This window comes from Ochlerotatus camptorhynchus, unplaced genomic scaffold (genome assembly GCF_037179485.1).
Source record: "Ochlerotatus camptorhynchus isolate MF236.1 unplaced genomic scaffold, CSIRO-AGI_Acam_v1.1 ptg000137l, whole genome shotgun sequence".
Lineage (NCBI taxonomy): Eukaryota > Metazoa > Arthropoda > Insecta > Diptera > Culicidae > Ochlerotatus > Ochlerotatus camptorhynchus.
Window position 1 is genome coordinate 1,611,053 of NW_027040627.1, and position 16,756 is coordinate 1,627,808.

Here is a 16,756-nt window from a genome sequence, read left to right on the forward strand (position 1 = left end):
TGCATTCGTCTACACTGAAAAAAGTTTTCATATAGTTTCCATTGGGAATGCAAATTATATTGTTTTCAATAACAAAATTAATGTTTTCTATATGAAATTCACATAACATTTACATGTTCACATGAATTCTATATGATAAATCACATAAACTAATGAACATAAGGGTCATGGGGTTTCATGGTGCGATTCCTAATTATGAGATCACATGAATGTTATGTGAATTTCTAATAGATATTTTCCATCGGAAATGTGATTTATGTGTTGAGTCTAGGGATACCAAATAGATTAGCTTATTGCGTGCTCTCAACCTAGTATTCTAGATGCAATTCCACAGTGAGAGCTTTCGGATTCCTGTACCATTTTTGCATTAATTAGTTAATTGTGTGGTAATTACAATCATACGCCTATGCCCAGGGAAGTGAGAAATTTCCCATCCCGAAAAATTCCTAGACCGGGACCGGGAATCGGACCCATTCCCATTCCCCACCTCCAGCATGGTCTTGCTCTGTAGCTGCGCCTTTACCAACTGAGCTAAGGGAGGCCCCGTTTAATTAACACGTTTACCTTCCGAATACGCTTTAGGACAAGATTTCATAAATCTGTTTTCAGGGGCACTAATCTAACTGTTTGCTTCTCTACAGCAAACACTTTGATACATTTTGAACTTCGTATAGATCGCCAGATGCGGGCCCGAAAAATGTTAAGTGGTAAAACATGCGCATAGAAAATAACAATAAGACCACCTATTGGCTGAGTATCTTCCCATCTGGTATCTTCCTATGTGGTAGCTGTTTATTATTTAAATTCAGTGAATAATCGATTCCATCAATACACGTTTGCACCTGAACTGCATGTTTGCACCTTAATTTATTTTTCGTAGCCTTCAGTAGGAAAATATCAATGCGCAAATATGAAAACAGGAATTGCCAGGGATTACCTATTTAGCACCTAAAAAGATAAGAAAAAAAAAGTATCACATGGTTCTCAATCACGTGTTCGGTTGAAGAAATCCTCCGCGCCACTACGACGACATTCCTCGATGAGAGTGCGTTCAATGCCATCGCCATCAATAGGGCTAACTTGGCGCTCAACTTACTATCTCCCGCAATTAGTGCAAACAGGTGAGGCTCGAAGAATTTGCCGTCTATTTTGTTCCTCGGCTGTTTAAATCGATGACGGAGTTTGACGTCACACTCCATAAACCTTTTAAACAGCGGGCGATCGAAAGAGACAACGAACTCACATTGCCTTGCCTGTTTATATCACGACGGCATCAACGAACATAGTTGGACAGGGTTAGCCTGGCGACTCCGTTTGCCATCAGAGAGAGAAACGTCAAAACAAAAATAGGAGATAACAAAACGTCGTCGTCACACCAGAGCTCAGGCAGGAGGAAAAAAAAGTCAAGAAAAACACACGAATCATCGTCATCAGCTTCTGAAAGCGAAAAGGCAGAAGAGTCACAAATTTTTGCTCAGCTCCGGTCGACTAATTTGCCCTCGTCGTGGCTTCCGTGGCGCTATGAAAATTGTGTGCAAATAGCTGTACAGTTTCGGTTCTCGTCTCGCGGAAAGTCTGCAAAAATTGCCTGAAACGCAATCGGTATTTTTGAGTGCATTTTCCATCGGCCAAACAAGTGCGGATTTGTGTTTCTCCAATCCGGATCGGAAAAATCGGTCGTGATTTAGTGCATTGAAAAAGTTAAACTTCGTGGAGGAATTGATTTTCGAAGTGTTTTTATCCAGTCGACCCAGAAGTGATTGGCTAATTTTAATTCGATCTCGGAATCAGGCGTTAGCAGTCGAGGTTTAGTGTGCAGGTACGTTTCGTTTTTAAATTACATAATTTCATCAGAATTCCATTCCTGTTTCTGACCTTTTTTGACAACAAATCACTGGGTAAGAGAGGAATGTTGCGGATTTCGAGACGAGTGGGAAGCGGCGACGACGGCGGCTGTGAGGTTAAGTCCGTCTGGTTAAAATAGTCCGTATTCCATAGAGAACCTGTCCCAAACACGGGCAAACGGTGTAAAGGAAAAATAGAGCTTAAAAAATTTCCAACATAGCGATTATACATGTTTTTTCCCAAATATAATCGTTCTCATCGCCTCCCCCCAAATACACATACACATCCATAGCACCGGTTCCATCCATTGAAGCCAACAGAGCTATAGAGCTATAGCAGCGCAGCCGCCACCCGCGGTGTACCCTCGCTCTCGCACTTGGACTGTCGTCACCTTAATGTTTGCGTTGCGACAGCCTATGAAATTCACCAACACAGAAACCGTTACCGCTTCGAACAGAGAACAGCCGCAATGGAATGGACCCTAAAATAGTTCAATAAGATATGTCCCTACCCTATAATGAATGTTCAAAATGTTGAGATGTTTCGTCCGTATCGGAGTCAATGGGATCGGGGTGATTAGCTGGATGTAGGACTACCCCGATTGTCATTCATTGATCTTTCAGTACTCGCATCGTTGTACAAAGTACATCACGAAAAAAAATGAAAACCCTTGTGACTTTGGGACGTGCTCAACGTGAAATTTAATACCCATGTCCAATGAATCAATAGGGTAAATGTTGGCTTCGGCACCCATTGACTGTTTTCGGCAACCAAAATTTAAACGTTAATTTCACTATGTTTTCCCATCAACACACTTCCCTGAATGTATTCAAACGATTCTTTAGTCTTTCAGCTTCAATCTGATTATATTTGTATGACCGATCAATTCTGTAATGCCAGCTTTTTCTTCAAATGAAGCATACGCACTACAAAATGGGGTTGATTTCGAGTTGCCGATAATAGAACAGCTGGTTAACACGCAGTTCTAATGGGAAGGTTGCCGAAGAAAAAGAGACTGCCGACAATAGTCACACTCACCTGAGAAGTTTGAAGCGTTGTAAAAAAGCTTTCAAACCGTTTTGAAAAATTCTGTCGATTGGAATGGATAGAGAAGCAAGTAGCAGATGAATGTAAACAAACTGACACGTTATAAATGTGGGTGACACTGAAAAAATGCTAATAGAAGTGCGGACGCTGCTTAGATTGACGAGAATACGTAAATTCCCCTACTTGAAGTTTTTTTTTTTTGAATATCAGGTTTCATGACGGGCCCTCAAGGTCAAAATAATATACTCTTGTATTTTGTACAACGCGCGAGTGTTTGTGTTACAAAAGTTGGCGCGACTATTGAAAGGTTAATTCGAATTCCCTGGGAGTAAAATTTGGTACGAATTCCCCCGAATCTTGGGTTTTTTTCTATATCCGGGATTTTAGTTAGGGTAAATTATGGTTCCGGCACCCATTGACTGTTTTCGGCAACCGAAATTGAAACGTTAATTTCGCAGTATTTTACCATCAAAACTCTTCGCTGAATGTATTAAGCCGATTCCTTAACTTTTCAGCTTCAATCAGATTACATTTTTACGACTGTGCAATCCTGTTATGCCATATTTTTCTTTAAATTAAATATACACGCTACAAAATACGGCTGATTTCGAGTTGCCAATAATAGAACAGCTGGTTAACACGCAGTTCAAATGGAAAGGGTGCCGAAGAAAAAGAGACTGCCGACAATAGTCACACTCACCTGAGAAGTTTGGAGCGTTGTAAAAACATGTTCAACCCGTTTTTATCAATTCTGTCGATTGGAATGGGTAGAACAGCAAGCAGCAGATAAATGTCAACAAACAAACCTCTCAATGCATCATGTATGTGTGTGACGCTGAGAAATCGCTAATAGAAGTTCGGACGCTGCTTAGACTGACGAGAATACGTAAATTCCCCTAGTTAACCTTGAATCTTTTTGTTTTTACATCTGCTCTGAAACTATAAGTCACTGTGTACCATCTACCAGTCGCTTTAAGCATTGAAGTTGCCTAAACGTTCTTCTTCGACCTTGAAATATTTCTGATTGTTGACGATTTTTATAAGGAAACTGAGGTTAACATGTTTAGTGACGGAGTAGCAGTGAAGCTGTTCAGGGCTGGTAGCGAGTCACTTTTTAGTAACAGTCACTTTTTTTTAGGCCAAGTAACTAAAGTCACTTTTTCTTGTAATCAGTCACTATTTTCAACATTTTTAGCGTGAATTTATTTCAAGATTGCTCATTATTTTTGCAGTGTGTAGGATCTGATAGTCTATAGGCCTTTCTAACGTTTGATCGCCTTTCTCTATCTACAGGGTGTCTACTCATTTGCCTAAATAAAATTCCTTGAGTTTTCCAGGTTTTTCCAGAATTTTAAAGGATAATATCTAGGTTTATAATTAGCTCAAAGCGGTTCCGAAAAAATGCAGGAAATTTTAAGAAGTTCGTAGAATTAAAGAGAACATTAAAAAAAAAATTGAGAACGTGAGGGAAATTGTGGAAACTTTTAAGAAGTTCTAAGTACCTCAGAAAAGCTGGATCTAGAGGTCTTTGGGGAATTTTAGAGATTCAGCAGTTCCCGTAACTTCAGTCCAGATTTTTGGAGCAGTTGAAAGATCTATAAGCATGTTTTTAGAAAAATTCATGCAGTGGCGTCGTGTAACCTCACTTTTTACCTGTGCACCAACTTTCAAAAACAGATTAAATGCCATATTCATACTCGAATCGGTTGAAAAATACACTTAATCTTCTAGTTAACTCGATATTTATCCATTGCAAGCAATATTTTGATAATTGTTTATGTTTTGAGAGTTGGTGCACAGATAGATTAAGGTTAAGGTGACGTCACTGGCTCCATGGTGTGCTGAAAACGAAGATTTTCCGATAATTTCAGGGAAGAACAAGACCTTCTGAGAATTTATGAAAACTTCAGAAATATTTCAAAAACTTCACAAAAGTCCAGAGAATTTCAGGGAAGTTTTAAGCTGTATACGAGAATTTCTTTTATTTCAGAGTAGAACTGAGACCTTCAATAGCTTGAGAGCTTCAGGGGTGCTCCGAGAACAGTTCCGGAAACTTCAGCATAGCTCCGAGAGAAATCATGGAAATTTCAGGAACTTAAAAAATTACGAATGTTTAGCTAAGTTGATTAGAGAACATCAACGAAGTTCAATTAATTTTAAAAAATGCGATAACTTTTGGTAAGAAACGATATCTTCAATAGATTGCAGAGAACATCTGAGAATAGATATTTTTAGATAGTTTCATGATATTCAGTGAAGTTCCGAGTACTTCGAAGGTGATCAGGTAACTTCAGAACAATCCCATTAAATTAAAGAAATTTGCAGCGATTTACATGGAGTTCCGTGGAATTATGGGATATTCCTAGAATTCTATGAGTGATCCGAAAACTTCAGAGGTTCATGAATATATATCAGAACATTTGCCGGAACATTAAACAAATTTAGAGAACTTCAGGACAGCATAGAAAACTTCAGAAATGTCCAGAAAAGTTCAAGGGAAATTAGTGATTTAAGACAAAGTTTCGTGAGCGTTTTTAAACTTTATAAAACTTAAGTAAAATTGCGGAAACTTAAAGTCAATTCAATTAATTTCAGTCAAGTTGCGGGTGCTGAGTAATTCAGAACAGTTCTCTATTTAACGAAAGAAATATTTTGGGCAATTTTAATAACATCAGGAAAGTATAGACTATTCAACAAGTTATCAATTAATGTCAATAATTTAAGGGTGGTTCCATGAACTTTAGAAAAATGTTGAGAACTTCAGTGAAAATTATAAAACTATATTGATTATTTCGTTTTGATTCCAAGAAAATTACGGGAGCTTAAAGAAGTTCCAGAAATTTCAGAAAAACTTTGAAAACTTCACAGAAGTGCAGAGATTTTCTGTAACATTTCGAGGATTTCATAAAAGTTTATGAAACTTAAGGGAAGATCTGAGAACTTCAAGAATTTTCGTGAACATTAGCAAAATGCGGAAGCATTTCAGAGAACTTCAGTAAGCTCCAAACATAACAAGAATTTCAAGGAGAGTTCAGTTCAATTAGTTTCAGAAAATTAGCGAGAAATTTTAAGAAGTTCCCAGATTTTCAGAGATCAGAGATGTTAAGAAAATTACTGATGTCTTCACATAAGTTCAGAAGTTCACGAAAGCTTTAACATTGTTCAGACACTTGAATGAAAATCTAAGCAGTACAACAAGCTTCATGCTAACTCCCAAAACTTTAGAGAATTTTTGAGGATTTCAATAACGAACACAGAACCTCAGAGCAGTTCCGATAACATTATAGAAATAAGCGGCGCCGGTGGCGTAGCGGTAAGCGTGATTGCCCTTTCACCTTAAAGAGCTTTTCTGAGACATAAAATCTCTGATCACGCCTTCCTTCAGAACGGAAGTAAAGCTGTTGGTCCCGGTCCATGAGTTGATGGGTCGATAGGTAGGGTCCAGGTGTGGAAGTTGCCTCCCTGGCGTCGGTAGCATTAGTACCTCAGTACGGAAAAACATTAGAGAAATCACAATTTTTTAAGAAAAACTTCAGTGAATTGTTAAAACTTTAGAGAAGATCCATGATCGTTATGAAGATTGAGGAAACTTTAGGTAGTCTGAAAAAGATCAGGGAAGTTTAAAAATTCGATAAAAAGTAATGTGAGCATCAGGCAAGTTTCTCAAACTACAACAGAACGTTAAGTTAAGGCAGTTGCATTAACTTTAGGGACATTTTGGAAACTATCAAGTAGTACTGAAGACCTCAGAATAGTTCATTCCATACTGAACGGAGATTTCTCTTTGAAAATTCGCTTAGAGATCTCCTCAGCATTTGCTTTGTATTCTCCCGAAACTCTCATGGAATTATTCTAGAACTTTACTTGGAACGCTTCACTGAACTCGCTTAAAATCTCACCAGAATATACTTAGAATACCTCTCGCAATTCCAGTGTTCACTGGGCTTTCGACGGAAGCAGGCCACTTTCGATAGGTATCACTCGATCGTCTTTTTACTCGGCAGCAACTATTGTGTGATCCTCCCCATTGTTTCTCATCAGCAGTTCTTTCTGTCGATGCGTCGTCGACTTTGGAAAGCAACCGTTTCGTGATGAGTGTGTGAGTACTGACCACGTTTTGCGTCCCTTGCTGTAATGGAAGCGCTTTGCCCCCCGTTGGTTATACTGCCATACAATGAAACCACTGGAAGCGGCTCCCGATCTGGTGGAGGAGGCTTATTGGATAGCGGAAGATGAAGTGTTAATTGTTGGCATTCGATGTGAGTAGAATTCCAAAGGGAAGGAGTGAGATTCACAAGGAAATCTAAAATCAATTCAATGCACATTCTAAGAATTTTTCCAAAGGGTTTCTTACTCAGGAGAATTTTAAGCTAATTCCGAGAAAAATTAAAAGAAAATTGAATTCGGAGGATAGTTCCTACTAAATTTTGAGGAATATTTCAAAGGAATTGCTAGAGTTGTTTATTAACTTATTTGATGAGGCTCAATCGAATTAACTTTACAGAGCCGAGGATTCTAATACATCTTAAAACCATGCTTGGCATACACAGTTTTGGTCACCAACTGTTCATTTGTTATGTGTGGGAAATGTGCATATTTCAGAAACAAACAAAAATCATTTCAAGCCTCTAAATTTTTAAAATTTATTTGTTACTAAAGATTAATCCACTCTGGATCTATAATGTTCAATGTGTGAATGAAAATAACGAGGAAAATTAAATGTTATTATTTTTAAATGCATTATTTTCTTCAAAATATCCCAGAGTAATGATGAGATTTCCTGAGATTTCCTGAGACTTCCTGGTTTTTTTTTCAGCAAAAACAAAAATTTCTGAGAGTTCTCGGTTTTCCTTTTTTTATCAGATAGTAGACACCTTATTTTCAGTCCCTTATTTTCAGAAATTGGACCAATTTGTAAATTCAACCTCTTAAAATGTTCGTTTTGGTTTAACAAACATATCAAAATTTAAAGTTTGTACGTTAACGTTTAGAGGCAGGGCTGGTAGCAGGTCACTTTTTAGTGACTTGGTCACTATTTTGAAGCCAGTCACTAAAAAGTCACTTTTTACACCTAAAAGTCACTAAAGTCACTATTTCCCTAAAAAACGTCACTAAAGTCACTTTTTCACAAAATGTTTAAATTGAGTACTTGGCACTAAGAAAGTGTACAGTAGTTTTAACAAAATATACATATCTGTTAAAAAATTGAAAATTTAACCAGGGTGACCAGTGAATCGCAAAACGTTAGAACACCAGGAAAACTATTGGGAAATGTCTTCAATTTCGATTTAAAATAGAATTTTAAAGGATTTTAGGGCAGACACCAAGATATATCAGAGAAGAATGCCAAAGTACAGACTACGAAAGTCTCATGTAAAATTACCTGTTCTGAGGACCGATTTCTTGCATTAAATCTTAAAACTTGGCTTAACACATATGGGCGTCGCTTTTGATTACTGTTTAAATTAATAGAGACTCAAAATTCAGCACCGAAGCAATTTTGGAAATAATTCTAATGTAATTGAGAGTGCATTTTAACGAGAGTTCTGAGAAGAATTCTATGATGATTGGATGAGGATTCTAGGTCTAATTATAATAAGAATTCAAATGGCTCTGATGAAAATTCCATGAAAATCCCGTGAACTCCAAAGATGGTCTCTGTGGATAGTTCTAAAAGAATTCTGGGGTGATTTCTGACGATACTTTCAAGAGAATTCTAAATAGTTCGAAATAAATTCCGAGAAGAATTCAAATGGAATCGAATTTTGAGGAAGGGATTCTGAGAAGAGTTTCAAAGTTTGTGATGGATTTTTGTGTTGAGAATTCTGAGGAAATACTATGGGGATTCTAAGGAGAATACGAATTGAATGCAAGGGAGAAGTCCAAGATTATTCTAAGCAGAAATTTATGAAACTTCTGAGGTTAATTGCATGGAAATTCTAAGGATGGATTTATGGAGGGAGTTTCTAAAAGAATCAATAAAAAATCGAAAATAATCTTCTTTAACTAATCATGTGTTATTACTTCATGCGTGAATTTAACTATTTACGTAGTCGGAGATGCTTAACGTCAAATATCAGACTTCAAATGGAGATTTTATACGACCTAGGAGGAGATTCCATTATAGAGTTGATAGTTTCGTTATAGTACGGCAGTGTGAAAATTGTTTATTAAAGTAGAAAGCGAGCAAAGGACAATTTTGAGGAAGGTACGAATCGGGTAGTTATTTACGTCAGATGGCGACTTGAGTGTGAAACAATCAATAGAACTGTTTCCGCACATCAGAGGTACATGAACAAATCGCTGATCATCCCTTTTGCCAGTGGTGGCAGGGGGAAACACCCACACCCCTCACCATCCCTCATTAACGGATGAGCTTGGTAAAGGAGATGCTCTACCCTATTCTTACCTTCCTCAAAAGTATCCTTTGTTCGCTTTCTACTTTCTATATACAAATTTTACACTGCCACACTATAACGGAACTATCAACTCTTTACTTTCATCTCCTCATCTATCGTATAAAATGTCCACTTTAGTTCTGATATTTGATGTTAAGCGTTTCCAACTACGAAAATGATCCAATTTCCAAGAATTTGGTTGATTGTTCTGCAAAGAATTTCAAGAATGCAATATTATGTTTGTAAAAACTTATTTGCTTCTAAGTTTAAGAGAAGGGGAATTATTCTAAAAAAGTTATTGAGATCATTCTGAAGAAATTCTGTGAAAATTTCATAGCAAATTATCAAAGTTATCTACCTAGGTATATCAAATATTTAGAAATTTCGAACGCAGAATCAAATTCAAGATCAAAAAATGGGAATTACTATTTGCTAGTCATCATGTATAAAGTAAGCAAAAGTAAATTATTCAAATCACTTCAAATACTCTTCACAGGAGTTTCCGTTGTGAGATTCGATTAAATTAGAGGAATTTATTAAATTTGATATTGAGTTCCATGACATAAAAAGTTTATTTCAATATCAAACCGTATTTGAATTTCTATGGTACCGTATAAATGGTTACTTATTTAGTATTTACAAGTCACTATTTCCGTAATTTTAGTCACTAAAGTCACTACTATTATATCGAATCAGCTCTACCAGCCTTGAGAGGTCGCTCATCGGCCCTAAAAGAATGATAGCGTATGCAACCTCCCCATGCCATGGTGAACACGCTACCTTGGTGTACGCTCCATAGGTATCACCATGAATCCATGACAAGATACTCGCACACGTATGCTGAACGTGAACATAAAACAGTATGTTACATAGTCACTCTCTCACTCGCTTTCTTCATAAATAGGACAACGGTGTCATGCGTAGAATTTAGCGTAAAACGTGAAACAATTGAAAGTAGACGTTGCACAAGTAGGCCTGATCCGGAAATCTTCTTGGTTTGTTAGGGGAAATTCCATGGCAACTATCAGTGCTTTGGAAACAAGTGGAAATTTAGTTACCTATAAATATAGCCTAATGAAGTCATTCTTGTGACGAACTTTGAAGCAGACGGACTAGCAGCAGTAACAGCAACAACAGCAGCGGCAACATTACAGGTAGCGATAAACCAGTTGCGTTCGTGTAGCCGTGACAATTTCCTGAACTACCGGTATTTTTTTATTTCTTCTACAGCACCTGTTTAGCGATATTTCTAGCTCTCAATCTAACTGGAGCCAGCGGATCGATGCTGGTAGTAAGAGGTAGTTAGCCCTTCCCGTATTGTCGGAAGACGAGCTTCAGTGATAGCTTCACATTCAGGTCTCACTAATTTAACGCGATTTTCCCTTCTAATTTTATGAGCCATTTTGAAGAAATGACGCATCTAAACGCACTGAAATAAAGGTTGCCACTGTTAAGACATGAACTGGGTACTGTCGTAACTGGACAGAGGTTTCCAGCCTTTGTCACGGCTACACGAAAGCATGACTGTGTTAGGGAAACCACTTTAGGGATAATTTTTCAATAGTGACACATTGAAAATTGAGAAACAGATTGTTAGACAAATTTCCAATTGATTGGCTTGTTTAGATTCGAAATCCATCCACTATTGACACAATTATAAGTAGTTAAAACCTGACCACTTTTTGTACCGCGATCGATTTTTGTTTTTTGAAATTGCACCCCAATTGTTTCCGAAAGACGTAACTTTAAAAAAAGAGGACCACTCTAATCACCACCCACGTCAAAAGGAAGATCTTTCCTTATTGACAAACTCTTCCGAAGATGCCAAAACCTCTGGAGTGCTCAATTTGTGAGGTATCGATTGTTGTCGTGAAATTTCGCATTTTCGACCATAGTGCAATGCTAAGTGATGTCAACTCTCTACAATCGAAACGTTTGTCCTTTTGGCTCCATATTTTGACAGTCAGTTTGGCTCTGCTGGATTCGTCTCCGTCTGAAGCGGGGATCAAGTGTGTCCAGTTTGCCCTAAGCTCTGCTCCCGTGCCAACCATTCCAAATCGTCACCCCCTTCAAACAGGCAAATCGAACAATCGTTAACGTTCTTCGTCACTGTTTCGAATGCAGTAAAATCGAATATTTTTAGTTTTATTTCATCGTGCGCTCTTCACTTCCTCTGTGCGCTGCACTTCCTTCCTTTCTTGCAGCAGGCATTCTCTTCATTCCATATCGCTGTGTAATTCCGATGTTTCATATTATTCCTCCACCGACACTCCGTGGACACAGGCGGACGGACGAATGGAACGTGATGAATACAAATGGTTACCTGCACTGCCGATAAAGTAGTAGGCACAATGCACCTTAATTACCTACCACTTTTTTTTCAGTAAGAGAAGATGGTGTCACGCCGGATCCTCGGCGATTCACCATATTTCAAGGTAAACCCTTTTGAACAGACCCGAAGCGAACAACCTGATGACACGGTTGGCTTATCTTATCACCCAACCCACACGTTCGCTTTTCAGTTACCACCGCAGTCGGTCACAGTGTTGTCTAGGTGCCGTCGTCGCGACGCCACTATCACCGCGCGATTGCAACGTCAATACAAACACCAGCCATCTACGGACTGAGTCTGTAGATGGGGTAGTAGGTGTCTCGTCCAATGGCAATAATGTTGCATTCTTTGTAGAGAGAGGTGCCTGTTGTTTACTATATCTGTGTTTACTTTGTTTGATAAGGGTATTAATGAGTGTAAGCGCTTCTAACACGGTTGCCGTCAGCTTGATTGCACTGCATTCATTGATTCTAGTGCGTAGAAATGCGTACATCATGAATGAATGAACCTGCGCCACCTTAGCTAGCTGCTGGGCTGCTGGTCGTCATGGAAAGTGCGTTAGGAAGGTAGAGTGAGAGATAAAGAGAGCATGAAGTATAGATGAGAGTGCGTATTGGGCTATTGGAGAGAAAGAAGAATGCGTCGGTCAAGCTACTTGAAGCAGATCGAGGCCTACAACATGTTAACGGGCTCTGCACGCTGCCATCCACCCTCCGTAGATGGCAGTTTATGTAGGTAGCGCTAATTAAATGCTCAAATAATAAAGATGTAAATGGTTCGGGAAAGTTGTTTCTGATTGTTGCTCTCATTCTCCCTTCCTCTCTTTCCGTCGCACAGCATGATTTGCTTCGTGGTGCACGCGGCGCGTAATCGACTAGCGCGTGTCGGCCTGCATATTAATTTAAGCATTTTAAACATCGCGTACTGATGAAGTGTGTTTTCGGTCAAACTGATTTTTGTTTCTTCTTTCTCTCTTCCTCTCTTTTTTCGGCTCTCTTTCGCTCACACTCTTCCTCGGGACGTATTCAACCTTGAACCACCGCGCACCAGCAAGGGAAGCGGCATAGGAGAAAGAGAGCAAAAAGGTATTACAGTGGGGTTGCGCACACGGACGGAACAGTTGGCTGCTCCTGTTAGTTGAACGTCGCGATCGCATCCGGACGGACGCGTGTTGAGTGTGGTGAGTGCAGTTCTCTCTGCGGGAGGAGGAAGCATATCGGCAATGGCCAGCGGTAGCAGTAACAGCGGAACGGTTTCGATATCGGCGTCGTCGGCCAGTCTGGCGCCACCGGCAGCGCCCGTGAATACGCCATGGCCAAACAGCAAGGATGACTACGAGCTACGGGAGGTGATAGGTGTCGGAGCCACCGCCGTGGTGCATGGAGCCTACTGCCTACCGCGCAACGAGAAATGTGCCATCAAGCGGATCAACCTGGAGAAGTGGAACACTTCCATGGATGAGCTGCTGAAGGAGATCCAAGCGATGAGCAGTTGTAATCACGAGAATGTCGTAACCTATCATACCAGTTTTGTGGTGAAGGAAGAACTGTGGCTAGTACTGCGGTTGCTGGAAGGTGGCAGCTTGCTGGATATCATCAAACATCGCATGAAGACAGTCAACTGTAAACACGGAGTGTTTGACGAAGCCACGATAGCAACGGTACTGAAGGAAGTACTGAGAGGACTGGAGTATTTCCACAGCAACGGACAGATCCATCGAGATATCAAGGCTGGTAACATTCTGCTTGGGGATGAAGGAACCGTGCAGATTGCGGATTTCGGTGTGAGTGCTTGGCTTGCAACGGGACGGGATCTATCGCGACAGAAAGTGCGGCATACCTTCGTGGGAACGCCGTGCTGGATGGCACCGGAAGTCATGGAGCAAGACCATGGCTATGATTTCAAGGCCGATATTTGGTCGTTTGGCATTACGGCGATCGAGATGGCCACCGGAACGGCTCCGTACCATAAATATCCACCGATGAAGGTGTTGATGCTGACCCTCCAGAACGATCCACCGACCATCGACACCGGTGCGGATGAGAAAGATCAGTACAAAGCCTATGGAAAGACTTTCCGGAAGATGATCGTCGAGTGTCTTCAAAAGGAACCATCGAAACGTCCTTCGGCCAGCGAACTGCTAAAGCATCCGTTCTTCAAGAAAGCGAAAGATCGGAAATATCTCACGCAAACCCTCTTGGCCACTGGCCCATCCATGGCCACTCGAGTTCACAAGGCTGCCAAACGACAACCGGGTGCTTCCGGTCGTCTACACCGTACCGTCACCGGCGAATGGGTCTGGTCTTCCGAGGAGGAAGATAATGGCAAGAATTCCTCCGATTCTGAATCCGAGGAGCGGCCCATGAACCGCCTGGAACAAATGGACTCCTCCGCTTCGGAAACGGAAGACGCCTCCGAACAGTCGGAGGTAACCGTGACGGCTCCAACCGGTTCGGAAGCCACAAACACCGACATAACTAATGCCGTCGGTGGTCTAAATCTGGACGACCTTCCTCCCATCAATCTAGTGCTACGGATGCGGAACTCCAACCGGGAACTGAACGACATCCGGTTTGAGTTCGCGGTCGGCAAGGATTCGGCCGAGGGCATTGCGTCCGAACTGGTCGGCGCTGGTCTCGTCGACGGGCGCGACATCGTCGTCATGGCTGCCAACCTGCAGAAGCTGATCGATCAGCGGAGCTCGGTGAAAACTGTCACCTTCCAGCTGAACTCCGGCTTCGGCAGCGGCGAGCAACCGGACGAAAAATCATTGATCGGCTTCGCACAGATTTCCATCACGGACTAACTTAAGTGACTTGTTCTAAATCTATTTTTTTTTCGCGTAAGTGTGAGCGTGCCTGTTTCTTTGTGTATGCGTTTCAGTACGATCGTGAGCTGAACAGAACATTCTATATATCGGAGAAAAGAAAAAAATTCCCTGTGTTTCGATTTCTTACATAGTTTTAATATGAACGAAGAAAACAATAAATAGCAAGTTATTTAGATTTAATAATATATATATAACCTATCGAAGAGAAATTAAGGCAAGCAAAACCCAATTCGCATGAAATAACCCTGCTGCTTTTCGGAATTCTAGGGCAAACTAGTGCTTTAGCATTTTCCAACGAAAGTTCGCGCTTTTATTCACACCATCTTCACTATTCTTGGAACAAATATATATATATTCATGTTAAATTAAAGCAAACAAGTGATGCAGAAAGTAGCCTTTATCGGATTCTCGCGAGTGTATCGGTGATGAGAAATAAAAAAAAAAGTAGAAAAACGAATTGATCGTCAGAAGAACAAAATATCGAAAAGCAAAAAAACAAATCGGGTTCGAAAAGTTTTACGTTTATCAGAGCGAAGACGATCGAGCACATGGGACGATGATGGATATTATACGCGGAAAGAGAAATAAAGATGATTTGTATTTTAAACGACTACTTTTTGACTAGCGCGCAGTTGCGATTTTAGCGGTAGATGTCGAGTCACACCCCTCCTGAAGTTAGAAGAAGAAAAAATAACAAAGTGGTATCAAACAAACAAAAAAACAAACAAACACAAAAACCAGCAACAGCAACAAATACCAGAGGTAATAAAAACAGCATCTAGTTGATGATATTGAACGAGTACCGTTTACGTGTGTGGTTGAAGGTTTTTTTTTATCATGCCGAAAATTCTCCTTCAAGGTATCTATCTATCTGTCTCAGAGTGTGTGTGTGTGTGTGTGTGTGCATTGAAAAATGATCAGTGTTGCGTAAGAGCATGTGAGCAAAGCGGTGTTTACCGACATCGATCGGTTCGGTAGTCAGTGGTTGTCACTGTGGTCATTTTTGGGATGGATCGAAGGTGTTTTCTGCGAGCTCATTGACGTAGATCGGAATGAAGATTCATGAATATTTACGCTACGAGAACCGTAAATGAGCTTTGGCAAGACCGGTGTTGAATGCTGTGCGTTTTGATGTTTGGCACGAGGGAGGATGTCGAGAGAGCTGGAAAAAAAAACTTGCGTTGTCGATGGGATTTCCTTGATGGGTTAAATATGCTAATGGTGAAATAAATTGTTCTGCAAATTTGAGTACGTGTCAGGTTTCCGCTGAAATCGAATTGAGCTTGAGTTGCTAAGGAACCCCAAAATGTATTGGAATAATCATGAGCTACACCACCTGTTTCTAATCACATATCATTTCATATGGCAACGAAGCGTGGAAAATTGCAGTTGAAGGTCCAATGGATCTTCCAAATTTACCGACAAAAATGCTCACTACAGTATAAAGAGAGAGAGAGAGAGAAGGATTAGTAATTTCCATTTAATTCCACTACCTCATTTGCTTATCCTGACAGATACGCGTATTTCGTCTACAATGTCCAGACTTCTTCAGTGTCTTGTACTAAGTCAGGATTGCTCACTACAGTTTTAGTCCAAGTAACTTGAAATATTATTACTAGAATGAAAGTACGTCCATAAATACATTGTCAAAACTTCATGACGGTACGTAACCCCAAAAGCATTCATTATTATCGAGCTTGGTCGCGAACATCTCCGCGGGCGGTTTTTATCTCGTCTATTTTATGACCCATCTCTTAAAGGCTGCGGTTTGAGGTGTTGTCTCCTAGAATACGAGTTGATGACGAATAGGCAGCTTCCACGAGAGCAAATTCATGTGATCATTGGAGCTACGCTAATGCGTCACACATTTGTTGCTGAAAAACAAGAAAGAGATAACTTACGAAAGATAATTGAATACTGCAGGTATATTAGAGGCCCGTGTATTCAACATTAGTGGCTTTCATTGGCGTGGCTAATGGGGGTACCTAGAGTGCCTGGCACTCTCCAGAATGTTTTATAGAATTATATATTTCAAAGTTTTGATATTGGAATCTCAAAAAAAAAATCTGGAGGGGGCCAGTCACCCTAGGCACCAGCAAAAAGCGAAATAGTCTGAAGCGAATTAAAACCACTAATTGCCTAAGGCATCAGCGGTTGTCAACCTTTTTCGAGTGGCGTACCCCTTACCAAAGATTCATTAAAAATGGTGTCCCCTCATTTTCAATGTCGATTTTTAACAACAGGGTCTCCTAAAGATCGTAATGATTGTACATATTGAAGAGCATAATAGCCATAATGCACAAT

General features: G+C 40.2%; 2 protein-coding genes across 2 annotated transcripts in view; both read left to right on the forward strand.

The window, feature by feature from the left end:
• The first annotated feature begins 1,363 nt into the window (after positions 1-1,363).
• The window catches only part of LOC135700506 (E3 ubiquitin-protein ligase RNF181), an 84,827-nt gene continuing 69,434 nt past the window's right edge, over positions 1,364-16,756 (forward strand). Inside the window, exon 1 of the mRNA XM_065221055.1 lies at positions 1,364-1,819. The gene's annotated coding sequence lies outside the window, so the exon portion shown is untranslated. The remainder of the gene's footprint in view (positions 1,820-16,756) is intronic.
• fray (frayed) lies at positions 1,739-15,252 on the forward strand. The gene is made up of 2 exons (XM_065221039.1): positions 1,739-1,823; positions 12,673-15,252. The coding sequence occupies exon 2, from the start codon at positions 12,845-12,847 to the stop codon at positions 14,426-14,428; it is 1,584 nt and encodes a 527-aa protein (XP_065077111.1). The 5' UTR covers positions 1,739-1,823; positions 12,673-12,844; the 3' UTR covers positions 14,429-15,252.